Below are 17,696 nucleotides of genomic sequence, written 5' to 3'. Positions count from 1 at the left end.
GCCTGCATGTTCTGCTGATGAACTGTGTCATGAAAACACTTATTCCAGCTTCTACATGTCCCCCGAGTGTTTGACGTTTAATTTGTGCTCGGCGGTGATGTAGCTTTGTAAATATCCCAAAAAGTCACAATAATGAATGCATTCATGATTCATCGGCACGGACCTCCAGCGTCTGATGCGAAACAGATCTAAGGCTGATCTCGCTCTGCTTACCTCGTCTGTCTCAATAAATCCATCACACATCTTTGCGATCTCTGTCTGTCTTGTGGCTTTCTCTGCCCGCCTATCTCTCTTCCTACTTATTATTTTCTGACTTTTACCAGCTGCTAAAAGCCGCAACACTCCCCCGCCCGTCCCCGTCCAACATTATCTCCCGTTCTCTAACTCCTTCTCTCACTGCAGAGCATCCCCAACGTCCTCCTGCTGGTGCGCCGGCTCATTATTCTCTTGCCAGCTGCTCCAAGTCTGTCTTACAAAACTATTCCCCTTATAACTGTCTACAGAAGATTTATTAACAGGCTTTGATGTGGGTCAGCTTCCGCGAGTAGCCAATGCTGGTTCAGGTTTTGATGTGGCTGCCGTACCGAATGTACACACAGAGTAAACATGATCGAGGGTTACACTGTTGAAAGTGTTGGTACATTACTCTGCACTGGTAATGAGGGCGATCTAGGGTGAAGGTGTTTGAATGTGTCTGTGTATACAGTAGATGTGTGTGCCTGTGTGTGTCTGTGTGTGTCAAGGATTCAGGTTTATGCACGTGGAAGCTTGTGAGATTTCTACAAGAAACAGATCATCTGTGTGTGTGCAAGGCAACAGTGATGGACACGGTGTTGCTGGGACAGGAGGCCCCCACTCAGTCAATGCCCTCACTGAGTGGTGAGTGACTGGGCCTACTTTCTCACCGTGTGTGTGTGTGTGTGTGTGTGTGTGTTGGAAAGAGTGAAAAGGAGTGAGAGGAATATCGGGCATGACAGACGAATGATGAGAGGTCGACGGAAAACCAATTCATCCGAAGGACTCCATACCGGAGACGTCTCCTCCTACACAAATGCATCTCGTTGGAGAGAGAGAGATAATTGCGATACGAAAGAAGAGTCACGAAGGGAAGGTAGAGGAGAGGCAGATATAACAGGTGTGTGTGTGTGTGTGTGTGTGTGCTGACCTCTTGAATTCAACCCGCTCTCTGCCACTCCTGCTGAGTCGTTGACTTTAAAGCTGCTGCGAGATCAGAGAGGAGAGCCAGCTGCAGGACGCCTGCTCCCCCACTTATAGGGAGGTTTCCCTGCACCAATGTCACGGTCACGGAATAGAGGGTGTCGTTTGAGCAGAGACACCGAGGAGAGATTGTAAAGCCCTCTGAAGGCACATTTGTGATTTTGGGCCACACGAAATGAATTGAATTGAATTCATTGTTCATATTTCCTGTTGTGGTTGGCTCCGTCGGTCTTTTCTGAGAACGTCCTTTAAAGGCGCGGAAATGATGCGTTGACAGGGTTTTGGAGACAGATCCGGTGTTTGTGTATATTTGTGGATACACAGGGTTGTGGTGGTACTGAAGAGAGAATGTGCACGTCCCTTTCAATCCAGCACAAGTCTGAACTCAAGGTGTCAGACTCACTTGAAGGTGTTAGCAGCACCACAGGGGAGCCGACTTTACGGCGTTGAGAAGATTTATCTGGATCTAGTTTCACTGTGAGAAGCGGAAAACGAGCCTTATGCTCTCAACAATCGCTACGGCTTCATCATGAGAGTTGGCTGTGTTTTAAAATACACGAGTGATGCCGCCTGTTGAAGGAGCAGAAGACTGCTATCATAACTTTATTTGAACTCACCACCGTTTTGTTTAATCTTCTCCCGCTTGGCTTTCATGCTCTGTTGCCTAAAAGGAATCTCTTTAAGTTGGGTGAAAGTAAAAGTGATGACACTGCTCTCTCTCTCTCTCTCTCTCTACAGACCTGCTGTCAACCAACAGGTCGTCCATCTTCAGCGGCCACCATGGCCAGCTCTCTCTTACCGCGGTCTTCCTGGACGAGTACCGCGACCGCCTCTTCCTGGGAGGGAAAGATATTCTCTACTCTCTCCTGCTGGGACCTGCCAGCAGCGAGTCCAAAGAGGTGAGGCTTTTGGAGACAATAAATAGCATACAGTGAAAGTTATTTGCGTATTTTATTGTCACTCTGCTCCGTTGATTGATGCTTTGTAAAAGTTCAGTCACTGTACAGTCTACGTTCATCGTTGCATTTTGATTTACGTTGCAGTGGCTTAAAACTCTAGAAGATTATATATGATTTGAAGGAATGGGTGTACAATTTTTGTGTTTTTTCAAGAATTCTCTCTTTGCAGAACATCTGTTGAAGCATTCCTGCGCTCATAAATCTACTACGTGATGACTCAAACCTGAACAGCCGTTTTGATTCTATTTGACTGTTGTTGCATCATCACTGAAATTGGAACAGAAACTAATAAACAAAGCTTAGTTTTCAGAAAAAATTAACAGATGACCCACTTGGTATCTGGAATACATTTGTTATTTTGAACTGATCAATTATACTATGTACATATACCTGCAGTATACATGCAAGTGTATGGATGAAATGCATTTATCGCATTAAGAGGGAAGAATGATTTTATTATCGCTTTCTTTTACTTTAAATTAAATGTAGTAATGTCAAGAATCAGAGTGTATGTTACTGTGATGCATGGCAGGCTGGACCAGATGAAGTATGTTAACAATAGTGAAGAAATATGCATCTTATGGAATTCAAACGTCATGTCATTCACCCAGTAGAACAGAATACATCGATAAGTTTAGCTGTGAATTTTGAGTTTGAGTGATATCTCTTCAGTTTATTGGACGGCTTCGACCTAAGGGAAATGAACAGTCTTAGATTAACACATTTCATCTCCATAGCTGTTGAAGGATAGTTGTGGGAAAATGTGTAACAAGCATTCATTTATATTTTACTATCCAGCAGGGAGCTCAGTGACTCGAAACAAGTCTCTAAAACAGAAAACCCAGATTGCTTCAGCACTTTAGCTAAAAGCACCAGTTTGTGTGCGTGTGTGTGTGTGTGTGTGTGTGTGTGTGTGTGTGTGTGTGTGTGTGTGTGTGTGTGTGCGTGTGTGTGTATCAGTGCATGGGAGACTGTGATGACACAAAGTGCATGAGTGATCAAGGAATGTATGTTCACAGAGAGCCAGATGTGGCCCATCTTATTCCCGTCTCAGCCTCCTCTCACCGCTCTCGGTCTTGGCTGATGATCCCTATGAAGCTTGCTGATACTCTAGTTGGCTGCAAGCTGTTCGAGCCTTAATGCCCGGGCTTCTAACGGAGCCAGCCGTTATATGAAATTCATCTGTGAAGGCAGTTCAGTGAAACAAAGGTTGAAGAGATGAAACACATCTGCCAGATACCCCATAAACCAACGCTGAAAGAAGGAGAAAAGAACACCTTCAGAAAAGGAATAATCTCTGAGAGAACACATGCACATGCAGCTGAACTCCAGCCAGTAGTCAATTAGCTTAGCTTAGCATGGCATAAGGAGAGGAAGCAGCCAGCATAGCTAGAAGAATGCAGACCAACACTCTCCTTATAAAACCTATAAAAGCTGTCTTTAAACAACAAGGTGCAACATGTTATTTATGAGCTTTAAAAGGTGCCGAGATGTATTTTTCAACCCTCCACTCTTTATGATAAGCCAGACTAACCTTGTCTCCAGACTTGAAATCAATGTTATCATCTCCTTTATATTAATGTTGTTAAGATGACTCAGTGTCTTCCACATATCAGGGATGAAGTAAATAATTGGCAAGCAAATACCAGTTGTTTCATCCATTGCAGATCCCTTTTACACTAGCATGTTGTCATCCAGCTCAAACTCTGCCCACCAGAGCTTACAATATCTCTTTGGCATAAATACCTATTGTTTTCCACCCCTTCCGTGATAACTATAAAACCAACGGTGTGCAGTAAAGATGGAAATGGCAGTGAGGCGTAATTCTAAACGCGAGGCGTTGGTTGAAAGCAAGCCAGATGGCATTAAATCAGTGAAATGTGTGTGTTTCTGCTCAAACTGGATCTTCTTGAATCCAATCTGGAAAGTGGAACAATTCTTTCAATGATAATTACCCAGGAAAAAAGAAAATAGTGATATAGGTCATGTACATGTTTCACATGATGGACTAAATATTCAATGTTCTCCTTCCTTAAAACATAAGCAGGAATCTTTGATTAGTGTCTATAAAACATTGGTTTCTTTTTTCTCTTGGCGTGAAGATGTGGTTGGCATCTGAAATATGTTTCAGTCTGTTCAGAGAGCCGGTTGGCTTTGCTCGGTGTTTACTCGCGTACATCCAGTGTGCGTTGTGTTGCTGCCCTTCCTTGGTGTTTTTAGAAATGGCCTCTGGTGCCAACTTTGTCCTGCAGTTGAAATAAACACTGTTCCACTTTCAAAGCCCAAAGACGTAATGTGAATCGTGTCTGAGGGGCGAATGAAAATGAAAGAGCAAAAGGAGTCACACTGATAAAGTGTAAAGAAATAGATACACAGAGGAAGGAACCCGGATGGCCGGTGGAGGTTGGGCATATTCCCTAAAGCGTGCGGAGCGAGACTCCGGGGCGATAGATGGGTTACGGCCTGATTTCACAGTATTTCAGCATCAGTCAGGCATGCTGTAGGCTGCCTTAGGTCAAGCTGCGTGTGTGAGCCAGGCCTTTCGACAGGCACACATCCATATCAGTCCAGCATCGGGCCAAAGAAACCGCTCCAGAGATTAGGCCTATTTGATGCCAAGTTTTAGAGCGGCCCTAATTATTTATTCATTTCAGTCAGGCATGAAACAAATAGTTGTTTCTCATGGATTCCCACATTAGCAAGTCGGCTTTGAGACAAGAGTACTGTAGGGAGGGTGTCAGACGGACCCTCCAATCAGATGAGGTGGAGCTGACTATTAAAAACAAGTTTTCAATACTGTCCATTTCACCAAGAAAATACTTAAACTCAGTTAAATGTTGTTGTTGTCCAAATAGGATATGCATATGATACCAAATTGACCTGAAGCAAAATATATTGGAATAAATACCTGTCACAAATGTCTGATCCTACATAACAAGTTTGATCCTACATAACAAGACTGTAAGTCTATAGGCTACAAATAGTTGTACTTGCACCACTAGTGGATATGAAATTAATGTTTGGAGCCGAAGGCCAGTTTGCATTGGCCTGAAGACTTCTTCAATCCACTTTCCACTTCATTCATATCCTATCTGATATTTCATTCATCTTATACATTGAATTTGTAATAACAATGGTCAGTTTCTATTACATTCGGGGGGTTAAAGTATTTCCATGCACTCCAATTTTCACACCCTTTACCCGTACAGGACTTTTCAGATCATTTAAATCTCGGTGAGCCAGGGATCAGTCTTCCTGATTTACAGCGAGTCCGCTGTGTGATGAACTGGAATTATGACAAAAGTCGTCTCAGATTTCAATGCTGATGTGAAATTCTGGGTGTGAGGAGCGAGGGAGGAGAAACATTCCCTCATCGTTTCAACTCTCTCGACTTGGATTTCGATCACTTTCCATTCTCACACTCTCTTCAAAACCCCATAGCTACCACAGTGCCCCCCCCCCCCGCCCCCCAGACACACATGCTCCCCATACGCACTGAAGCACACATTGTAATGCAAGTCAGGACCATTTGCTTTTCTCTCTGCTTTCTTCTCTCCCTGGTACCTAAAACACAGCCAGTTCCCAAGCAAAAGAATTATTGTGTGCACAAATCCTCTGGTCGTCTGCACAGAACTGCAGTATCACTCACACGCCATGACAGACTTGGTCTTTCCTATTCAGTGGCAATTTTATATCATTTTTCCATTTTCTGAAAGCAGTGTGAAAACTAGTCCCATTGTTTCAGGTCCAACTGAGACGTCATGCTTTTCTGAGCTTTTCCTCGTTTCATGGAAGAATGAGAGGACGACTTTTGGACATCTTGGATCGATACTGTGAGAACCTAAGTTGAAAATTGAAGAGACTTTTATTTTTGCACTTTTTTAAAACTTCTGATGGTCTTGTTATGATACTCTGAAGGTTTGGCTGAGCATAGCTTTCCTGCTTGTTGGTTTGTTTACAGCCAAAGCTACAATTTCACTTTAGGCACAAAAAACAAGACTGATCAACACTTTCATATTTACATCTATTGTCACTTTAAGTCTTTCATATCATCACACGGATTCCCCTTGTTGTTTTTTTCTTCATTTTTTGGGGTATATCAAATATTTAAGTTGGTTTTAAATGAAATTATGAGAAACAAAAATAGTGTATCACTTACTTCTCGTGGTATTCAACCATGCAGATACTTTGGGTTTTAAGATATGTATCCAGTGTTCCCCGCATCGTGCAGGCATACATGTCAAAGAGTTATTCTCCCAACCTGGACATATAACATCTAAATGATCTGCGTTGTACTGCATTGTTTTTTTCTTTTATTTGGAAGAAACAACCTTTTTATATAACTGGAATAAGTGTAATGATAAATGTGTCATCTCTCAATCAAAGTCTCAGCTTTAGAAGCCAAAAGTTAACTCCCAAAGTCCTCAGCTCTTCATTCCAAAGCCTTTGTTTCATCACTTGTAGAGCTCAGCTCTGCTCAATATCCCTCTCATTGCTCTAGAGTTCAATTTGCAGGGGAAATAACTCAAATTGAACCGCACATGGGCTGACGAGTTGCATGTTGCATTCACAGACTCACAGAAACACTGTGTGGGTTCAACAAAGCAATTGCATTTTTCAATATGGCTGAATAAAGGTGGTTGTTTGAATTTCTTCAAAGATATGAGGTCATTAATCATCAAATGTTTTTTTTCTTTTCTCCTCTGTTCCTCCACCTTTCTCTTCTTCTTATAGATTTACTGGCCTCCATTACCTGGCAACAGAGAGGACTGCATTCAAACGGGGAAGGAACCACAGGTAACTTTTTATTCGTGCTTGTTTTGACGTATCTTCATACGACGGGACGTTATTTAAGTTCGGAGGGTGCAAATAAATCAACACTGACTCCTGGTTTCTGCACGGGACACAAACAGCAGTGGTGTTTTTGGACTCACCCATCAAGCCCAAACTATACAACGCCTTTATGGCCTTATGTATGTTGTATTTCCTGGTTCAACACCACATGGAAATGATTTTGTGTGATATATACAAATTCTAGTGGATTACCTTTCATAAGCAGAACATAAAACACCCGGTGCCACGTTCTCTGTTCCCACTCCCAGCGCGTCTGCTCTGGTTCACTCGCCTCCTCACCTGACCCGTACTCCAGCCTACCAAGCTAGTACTCTTTCAAGAAGCCTTGGAGTAAGAAAGAGTACAGGCAGTCTTTCCAAGATTGTCCATGTTGCTTTGCTGCTGTAGCCATCAAGGCCACGTTCCTGCCTGTTCCCGATAACCGGCTCTGTTGCCAACGTCCTGTCTGTTTGCTGATTGTTGAATTTATTTGCCTGGCCGCATGCCTATTTTGGCAGCTTTTTATACTACCAGCTTAGCTTTCTGTCCCCACTTCCACTTGGATTGCCATGAACTGTTTCCACTAACTTGAACTCCGACAATGTGGTCAGAAATGAACCCAACAGACTCGTCTTTTTCCATTAATGAGGTGACTGCGTTGACCGAAACTGAAGAGCAGAACTTTTTTTTACAACAGTCCCCAAACAGCACATGTGATGGAAAGTGCAGAATGTGCCTCCAACAGTATAACAAACGTACGGTAATTACATACTGAGACAATTTAGTGCCATACTGCTCCCACAATAAACTATAGACTATTAATGACTCTGAAGAAATCTGAACAAGGCCAAATATAGACTTATTGTTGCCGTGAAGGAGGAACATTGAGGCAGGACTTCCTCTCTTAATGAGCGCTGGAAATACAACGGGAGGAAGGAGGAGATGGAATTAAGGAAAATAAAAGGAAATGGGGAGGGAGGTGTAAAGTATTACATAGAGGACAAGAGGGTAATATGAGAGAATAAAAACAAAGGGAGGATAGTGTTCATGTAATTATGACAATGTTTACAACAAGAGAAGAGAGGAGAGGGGGATTCTGAATCCAATACCTCAACTAATGTATAAGAAACAAACCATTTTGGAGTAAAATTTCAGCTTAAAAAAAATAAGGTATGATGAATGGAACCAGTGTCCAGGAATGTGTCAGCACCTTGAGTCGTTTCCCTCCTCACAAGCTGACTCAGCTTTCTGTTTGTTAGCCTGGATGAGGTATGTTGTACTTCACGGCAGATGAGGAGGAGGGGAGGCGAGCAGAAGACGAAGATAACTACGGTTTTGGAACGTCGTAAACGGGAAAGAAAGACCTGACAAAGAAAGCAGGTTGTGTAACCGTCTTCAGGAAAATACTTTTAGCCGCGCTACCGGCACCGTCCGGTAGGTTGATCCAGCACTCAGGTCAAGACTTCAAAGTTTTCTGCAGACATCGATGCTCCCCAGAGGATAAAACCGATTTGGCGCTACAATACGGGTTAACATTCGTGGTCTTGAGGGGAAATATCTCCTTAGATAATTATGAATGATGTACTAATTTTGTTGATCCCTGAACTTTTCACCAAGAGCCACCATCACGTCAAAATATAACTTGTCCTTTACTTTGTTTATTAACTAATACATCTCTGAATCCATGGGCTTTCGGGGCCGAGGTCTTTATTTTTAGGGTCAGCAGACATTCGGGCCAAGACTTTCTTTATTCGATTAGCAACTTAAACCTATACAAATCTAAATAATGCTGTACACACTGACTGCTAACCTGCATTCAACCAAAGCTCCCACAGGATTGGTCCATAATACTTGGACTACAAGCGGAAACCAGAACGCTTTCAATGCCAACATCTGACATGGCTGTCTTGTTAATATGACAAGATAAACAAAAAAAGCAAGCAATGGAGGATGGATACTATATCACGATAAAGTGGACAATAACACGGATAGAATCACAGATGGAAAGGAAGAGAAAGACTAAATTAAGAAGGGAAGGAATCTTTCCTTTGATGCACTGAGACGTCGTTACATTTGGTCCCAGTTGGAGAAAAAAAGCTCTCAGTGGCTTCAGTGGAGCTCAGAATACAAAAACCGGTGTACACACACGTACGCACACGCACACACATACTAACACGCACACACACACACACACACACACACACACACACACACACACACACACACACACACACACACACACACATAGATGAAGACACTGCTTTCAAAGTTTTAAAATGACTGTGTCTACTTGAGCTCATGGAACTGACAGACATCTGGAGTTGATAAGGTGTGTGTGTGTGTATGCATGTATGTATGTGTGTGTGTGTGGGGGTGGGTGTTTGTGTGTGTCTATAGGTGGGCAATATGTATATGTTCACTATGTTTGAAGTGGCAGGTGTGTCTTGGGTGTCTTATATCCGTTTTATTAGGTGTTTCCTCTGTGCGGGGCTCACACAGCGCTGTGTGTGTGTGTGTGTCTGTGTGTGTGTGTGTGTGTGCTCGTGAGAGCTACTGTACTGTCCATGGTGGAGAGGAGTCAAACTGTGTTACAAGACAGGTCTTCAAACTGTAACTCTACCTTACTTCATATAGAGAGTGTGTGTGTGTGTGTGTGCGTGTGTGCGTGAGTCTGAGTGTGAGAGAGAAATTGTGTGTGTTACAGATAGAGATGATTGTCTGCTTTTGTTAAACTACACAGGCATCTTTCTGCATTCCTTCACGTCTCGAGTTTTGTGGTGTCAAATTAGATTGATTGCCACTGTATCCACTGGCATCTACAAAGCAAAAGAGGTACACACACACAGACACACACGCACGCACGCACGCACGTTCCATCTCCTTTGTTTGCCGTCTGCGTCCGTTAAACATAACTGAGTTTGACAAAATGTGCTGGAGGTTGAAAGGTGAAAGGTCTTCACATTGTCTGGTGATAGAGAGAAGGACATACACACGAAACAGAGACCCAATGAAAAGGGTCCTCTACTGCAGCTGCATGACCGCCCTCCTGCCTTGACATTAAAAGTAAGTTCACCAGTCCTTTAAAAAAAAAAAAAAATCTCTTTTATGAAAGCGTTCTTACTGATAGGGTTTCTTCCCAGAGTCACAACCTCATAACCTTCACCATCATTAATTATAGCTCTGACAAATAAATAACAGGCCAAGGGGAGGCACTCAGTGACTTCAGCCAAGCATGCAGGGTCTTGCTCTGTCTGTTAACACATGTTTCTGCTGCATCTATCTGCATATTCTGCTTACAATGAGACTGACTATCTAATCAGGAAGTCATTTGACCATATCTAATGTCTTGTGTATTATTATGCCGTGTGTGCACAGACAACACTTTTGGAGCGCAGAGTACAGATCGTAGCCAAGATGGCAAGTTCAGCTTTGAGCACATGAGTGAGGAATTGTGTGTGCACGTCAGAGCTCTGTTCATTTCTTAGAACTCCAAAAAGGAAAAAAAGGGTTTGTGCGCTCAATTCTGCGCTTTATTCTGTCATGACAAGCTTGATATGGTTTGGCTTTATCAGTGGAGCTGTGATCAGTTGTTTAGTGTTTGGCTTTGAGTGTCTGAGTGCAGGAAAGTGAGAGGCGGTCCTGTCTAGACCTACAAACTGTAAATGTTGGTTTCTTTCAACGTGCTCCTATCCCCAACATCGCATGTTTAGTTCTAAAATCTACCCACAGCTCAATAAAAAAAAGGGTTGAAATGGGAATACTTTTTGGAGTCACTTTATAATAAAGCACTGGAAAGAATACCTGTTGTCAAATTTACAATTTTAATAAATCTACTTATAAAAGCATAATGTGTCCATAGCCAAGCACGCTTTAGTTCTCATGCTTTTAGTACATTATGTTGGTTTCAAGCCAATAAAACAACAACCTGTAATCCTTTTAATATACATTACCGTTTACAGTGGTCTAATCCAGTGGTACAGAATTGGGAAGATTCAGCAACTCCTTTATATCAAAGAGAAAAAGATGTTGCAGAGACACAGTGAGACCATCGCTGCTCTTTTTGTTGCCAAAATGTTGGTTGCAGCTCTTACGCCTGCCAGGAGGCTAAGACTGTGGGTTTTAAAAAATAAATCCTGACAAGAATATTTAATTTGGTTATACTTTGGAGAGCGTTTCTTGCCATGACTGAATGTTTTTACCGGGCTGTCTAGTGGGGAGGAGAACCCTTTCTTTGTGGGCCAAACAGCTGCTGTGACCAAAGACTTTGAAAGGCTCGTTCATCCAGCTTGTCCGGCTTTGAACTGCTTCTACTGTATTTGTATTTGTGTGTGTCTGTGGTTGGGTTTGTGTACGGGGGTCCTGTTGACTGTGTGTGTGTGTGTGTGTGTGTGTGTGTGAATGTGAATGTGTTGGACCAATTTTCCTGTTAGTATTACAGAATACGACTTCTCTCCACTGAACGTTGGCTGTTTGTACTGGAAACTGCTCTCCATGTCCAAACGTGCCTCTCCCTGCCCGGGTCACTCTTCAGAGAACACGTTTGGCTTCGCCGCTCGCTGCATGTCGGCTCTGACGCTCCACGGACGTAATCCACTGGCCACGACCACGGAAGGAAAGTCCGATCAAGTGAAATTTCCCAGGCAGCAGCTCTGCGTCGTCCAAACTTCATCCACTCCTGTTTCCTTTTTGAAACCTGCTACGTTCTCCCAGAACAACAGCAGCAAACAATGTGACGCTGACTCTGCAAATACACAGCAGAATTGGCCTCTCAGATTAAAAAGAACAGTTAGTAAATTAATTAACCAATAATGCCATATTTCCCTTTAAGTCTTTTTGTGTTACACATTAATATATCAATAGCACTATTTTTGGCAAATCTTTTTATATCCCGTGAAAGATTTCGGCAACATGCATCTGGGTGTCACAGAGGGTGAATGTCTCGAATTATTGGCCGGCCCAGGACAAACTTGGAGAGGAAAAAGTACGAGACGCATTTTCCTGGTTCTTGAGCAAATGTCTTGGCTGCATTTAGACAGAGCATATTTAAAAAATGAATGTGTCCACGTCAAATTATGACGCTATGTTATACTTAAACAATTCAAACCATGCATGTTTAAAATGATGTGTAGCCTGTGGTACTGTTACTGCTCATCTTTCTCAAAATAAAGACCACATTTTGCAATAAACCTTCTTTCTGTCATAAGGAAGATATTTGTCTCCACTCGCTCTGGAATCAACATTTAATCAATCCACTGGACTGGATATGGTTCCTCAACCAGGGGAACAATTGTTGGACCTGTTAATGTATGTGTAGGAAGTGATCTCGCTGTTATTGCAGTTTCACACCATCATCTGTTATTGAATTTTGAAATCTTAAGCTTTGTTTTGGACCACAATGTCCTCCTATTGTGTGCTCCAATCACCATACCTCATTAGAAATCACGAGTGTTGCAACTTGTCAGGGCCGGGACAGACTGCCTGAGGTCTTGGCAATAGTCTTGTTTGTTTATGCTAATGTCACACATGTCTTAGAGCGAATACAATCATAGTTTCATGTTTAAATTTCGATACATACCCTTTTTCAACCCCCAAGACTGTGGGTTCTGCGGTCAGTTAGAAAGTTTCTACAGCGCGAAGCAGCAGCGTTGTATTAAAGGAGCATGTGTGGTCAGATGACCTCCCCCTGATCATTAAAGGTGAACAAATGAACATTGTGAGCTTTTGTGTCCACCAAACAGCCTGACCCGTGCTGTGTATGCAGTGAATACATGCTGGCTGGATGTTGAGGCTACTCCCTGAAATCTCCCAGCGAGACAAAACCAGATTTAGTAATCCAACACACTTCATTTTCTGTTTAACACCACTCCCTCTATTGCCACTTAAACTCAGGAAGACCACACAGACCGTTAAAACCCCAGATCCCGGAGTGGGAGAGCAGAGACACATTTCCTCTTTTCAACATTTCATCCCACTCTTTTCTCTCCTCGGCCACACAGGCCTCTGAGATGAGTCCCAGAGTAGCAGAACGGAGACACGGTTCTGTTCGTCCTCAGTCCACTTGTTAAGCTCTCCTCGACCTCGTATATATATCTTCTGTGATGACATAGAGACATTGTGCAACGTCCAGCCCTTAACTTTTTCAGTAGGCTGGTTTGTCAGGAATAAAGCCATCCCATTCTAATTTGGGATAAATAATTTGACAGAAACAACATGTCACATTTGCTTTATGATACCGTCTCTTCCACAACAGAAACATATAGCGCCATATGTGAAACCCAGCTGCTCCTTCTTTAGTATAGATCAAATGCTTCACCGTAAATTGAGATTTACAGAATCTTAATGCAAATGTGTTTCTGTTTAGTTTATTACTGGTCTGGTCCAGTTTGGGGAGAGAAATGAGCCCGCGGGAAAGGGCAATACGGAGATGTAAACTATTTCTCGTACTGCAGTGACATGGTTTACATCAAGTCTGCAGCACTCGAGGAAATGTTTGAGTGTCTGTCTGCGAGTACGAGAGGGACCTGGGCCACACACAAGATGACAGATTTCCTTGCACATGCATCAGGAACTACCAAACAACACAGAAATGCTCACAAGAACCATGCACCAACGCACTTGGGACTCATTTAATTCGGTGTCAACGCATGCCATGCATGCACACATTTTGCACAGAGGTACGCCAGGCGCTCATCGTTCAGATATGACTTTGACCTCGCCAACAACTCGGCTGATCCCTTCCTTCTCCGCTGACACCCATTTCTGTAACAGACAGGAAGTAGTCATGCCCTCTGCTTCCTCTGGACCGCTGTGTAGTGCAGACATGTCTTGATACTTGTTTCCTCAGTCACCGCTTCTTTTGTTCTCTCATGTGTGTTTGAGGGTCTGGCCTTTTGACATGGTGTCCACTTGAATATCTTTGTTTCCATTTCAGGCCTTCTGTCTCCAGTTTGAGCTCCGTTGAGTACGTTCAGGGGTTCAACGAAGTTATCAAAATTAAACCAAGCGTTATTGTTGGTGTCTTGATATCCGTTATGACCCACAGCACACATCTCACGTCAAGATTATCCCTGTTCTGGTGTTTTACAAATCTCCACAATGCTCCTTTGACCTGAAAGTGATGAAACTTGTTCTACAACATCAGCATGTCACGTTGGCTGAGATCCACAAATCAGAGATACGAGTCCTATGTGGGACACTGAGGATATCGCATTACATCTAATAAAGCTCTGTTCTTGGCCCTCATTACACACATGTGGGATGAATAAGCCTGTTGAGAAATCATTGAGTTTCTCTTCAGTACCCTGAAAATGAACTTATCTGCATTTGGATGACAGGTAACTTTGTACTGTGAGATTTGATTTATTTAAGGGCCCTTCGCTGGCGTGTGTGTGTGTGTGTGTGTGTGTGTGTGTGTGTGTGTGTGTGTGTGTGTGTGTGTGTGTGTGTGTGTGTGTGTGTGTGTGTGCGTGCGTGCGTGCGTGCGTGCGTGCGTGCGTGCGTGTGTGTGTGTGTGTGTAACATGCATGCTAGAGTGAATGTTTACATCCTGGCAGGGCTCAACAAAAAGGATTGCCCCAGGAAAGTAAAAGGAAACATTGGGCTAGTAAATCTAAAGCTGATGAGGGAAGTAACTAAAGAGTGAGCCATCTCGCTTTCTTCTCATCTTTGTTGAGAGCGGCACATGTGCAGTTGTAAAATGGCGGTGGGTAAAAACCCAGTTTATGAGCTGAGGTGCAAACGAGTACTTCAGTTACCCTTAAAACAGGAGTTTAATTGAGTGGTGATCGAGGGTGTAGGCGAAACTACGGATTAATTTACTTAAAGATCAAACATGACAATTAACTTTGGTCGATCTTGGTATTTAATAACCAATTACACATACAGCAAATTGGATATATACCATACCCATTGCCATATTTCTTTGTGATGCAAGTTTTGAACCTGCGTGTACCTGTGTTTTGCAGACGGAGTGCGCCAACTTTGTTCGCCTCCTGCAGCCCTACAACCGCACCCACCTCCTGGCCTGTGGCACCGGTGCGTTCCAGCCCATGTGTGCCTTCATCTCGGTGGGGCACAGAGGAGAGGTAAGACGGTGTGAAGATAGACAGAGTGTGTGTTGGAGTGAGAAGGTCTCAGTGAATCAGTCATGCTCAAGACAACACGCTGACATACACAGACAGAGAAATACAGAGACACAAACCTTTTTCCAGTTGGTGTTTTTGGGGGAAAACTATGTGATAGACAACTGTAACCGTTTTTTAAAGACCTTTAATTTATTGTATGCATGCCGACGTACTGCTGCACTCTGTCTCCATTTCCTAAAGGAAATGTTTGGAGACTGTAGATTACGTTCACTTTTTATGCACCGTGGAGTCATTAATAAGACTATTCAATTTGGACTGTGCAGTTTACCTCGACATCAACTGAATATAAGTTGAGTTCTACGTTTACTCCTTAGCAAGTGTTATTGTACATCATTATCAGTCACAAACTATACATTTAATACTCAAGTAACAGTGTGATAATGTGTCCATCCACCTGATGAATGCAGGTTTAATAGTCACTCTCATTTCACTCTGGTTTGGCCTCCCTCAAGTCTTGAGAAAACAATAGTTGGCTTTTCATCTGCCAAATGCTCGACTGCTCACCAGCAACAGTCGCTAACTCTGTCTTTCTGGCTTTTGGTGACGGGTCAGTCTGGTTTAACAATGGGCTAAAAGAGTTTTCTGTTGATTCAGCATTATAAGAAAATATTTGACATAACGCAGACGGAGAGAAGAAACAGCATTGCGTATGGCATGGACTTCAGGGCTGGAAAACCACCACACACTTGTGGTTAGGTTTTTATGACTACATTTAGTGTTGTGTTGAAATTAAATGCATAGCTCAATAACATTTTCAAGTCTTATAGTAAAACCAAGTTGGAAAAGTACATTCATGCTGACTAAAGTAAAATTTGATTTGTTTAATTTCCGAGGAATGGTTGTCTCACTCGTTCACAGTCATGAAGAAACATCTGCGTTATTATTGCCGCATTGAGACAGGATGCCACTGTATCATAATACATAGTAAGTATTGTGCAGATGAGATGATATGGGAATCAATGGGTGTCCTCTAAGAGTCCCGCGGAGGACACCCAGGTAATGGAACCAATGTGGTCGATGCCAAAACACAACTCAGACTGGCTCTGAGCTCAGACCCTCAGGGTTCAAGGTTAAGCCTCAGCAGGCAGCTCCGCCATGAGTCTCTCATTCGGGCTCCTCAGCCAGTGTCGGGGTCCTCTATACGTCTTTTCAACTGCACAGGCTGGCTCTCCACACAGCCACTTAGCTCAGTGGCTGTGTGGAGAGCCAGCCTGAAAGACAAGAATCAATGAATGGAGCTATTAAGACGGACTCGTAGCTCGCTGTTTCTCGGCGGTCCTGCTGATAGCCGCTCCAGTGTGCCCCCCCGCCTGGCCCAGCAGGAGGGGGTCAAACTGGTCACGGGGAGAGAGGAACGCTGCATGTTGGCAAAGAGCTCAGGAAAGGGAAGTGAGACATTGGGTGTGGGAGACTGACAACCTTTTAGTGAGTGCGTGTGGTGGACTGTGTGTGTGTGTGTGTGTGTGTGCACATAAAGTACAGAAGTACAGAAGGTGCATTGCAGCTTTTTATATATATTTTTTACTTACTGCAGATTTAGTTGCTCGTCACAGTGTGTGTGCTCTCCTTGGTGTCATGTTCTGCCTCCCCCTCAATATGTCATCCTCTGTGTGGTTTTCGGGCCACAAGTTTCATTGCACATAACAACGTCCGCTCATGCTGAACAATTTTGTGCCCAGTTACAATACGCAGTACAGCAGTCTGGATGGTTGAGATTAAGGAAAACACAAATTAAAGGATAACAAATGAGTCAGTGGAATCCTTCAAGGGTAGTGCTGATCGCCAAAGGACAGAACCCTCCAAGGTGATCTCATCCCTACTTGTCTACTTGCCAGGGTCACTGTTATTGACGCTGCATGTGGTAGGTATTGTTGTGGTTAACGTTGTACGACATGGTTACTGTGAAACAATGGTGTTTGGGGTTTAAGCAAGAAAACCACTCAGGGTTTGGAAAAAACATCATGGTTTGGCTCAAAATATATACACTTCTAACGTATAAGATAGACGTACAGAAACGTCATGTGACTCATTGGCGCCATGCTACGGAACATCGTGTGAGGCAACGTCAGTAAAAGGCACGCAGGTCCCCTGGGTGAAAGTCCTGTGTTTGTGAGACCCATATAGCTCCCTTCACTGGAGGACTTCTCGCTTTTGAGGACAGCTGCTGCTTTGAGCGTCTCTGACGTAGATGGGTTTGCATTGGAAATAACCCAGTGAGTTTCATACAGACTCACGGGTGCCTTGTGCGTTGCTATCAAGGCTCAGAGGGCCATTGCCCAAGCGTTGCTATTAGACCCCCTGGGAATGAGACCAGGCTGAATCCTCAGACCTGCTGGGAAGGAGTTGAACAAAACCTTTGTATATTTGTGTTGGATTGCAGTAATTCAGCTAAAAAGCCTAAGAGTCAGACTTTTTAAAATGATTTTTAGGTTTGCGGTGGACTGAACTCACACATGTATGTGGAGCCAGGAGGGAAAGACTAGAAGGACATGCACAGTTTGAAGCAACCCATAATCTTTATAAATCAAACAGTTTAAAATCT

General features: G+C 43.3%; 1 protein-coding gene across 3 annotated transcripts in view; it reads left to right on the top strand.

Moving 5' to 3' along the window:
- The window catches only part of sema3bl (sema domain, immunoglobulin domain (Ig), short basic domain, secreted, (semaphorin) 3bl), a 58,771-nt gene that overhangs the window by 13,686 nt on the left and 27,389 nt on the right, over window positions 1–17,696 (top strand). For all 3 annotated transcript variants that reach the window (XR_004609710.1, XM_034536826.1, XM_034536827.1), the window contains exons 2-4: window positions 1,957–2,117; window positions 6,912–6,974; window positions 14,975–15,094. Coding sequence is in view for 2 of the 3 variants with exons in the window: in XM_034536826.1 (XP_034392717.1) it covers window positions 1,957–2,117; window positions 6,912–6,974; window positions 14,975–15,094 (344 nt within the window). In the remaining variant the exon portion in view is untranslated. The remainder of the gene's footprint in view (window positions 1–1,956; window positions 2,118–6,911; window positions 6,975–14,974; window positions 15,095–17,696) is intronic.

This window comes from Cyclopterus lumpus, chromosome 7 (genome assembly GCF_009769545.1).
Source record: "Cyclopterus lumpus isolate fCycLum1 chromosome 7, fCycLum1.pri, whole genome shotgun sequence".
NCBI lineage: Eukaryota > Metazoa > Chordata > Actinopteri > Perciformes > Cyclopteridae > Cyclopterus > Cyclopterus lumpus.
The sequence above is the reverse complement of the archived record's forward strand: the minus strand, read 5'-3'. Positions and strand labels throughout refer to the sequence as shown.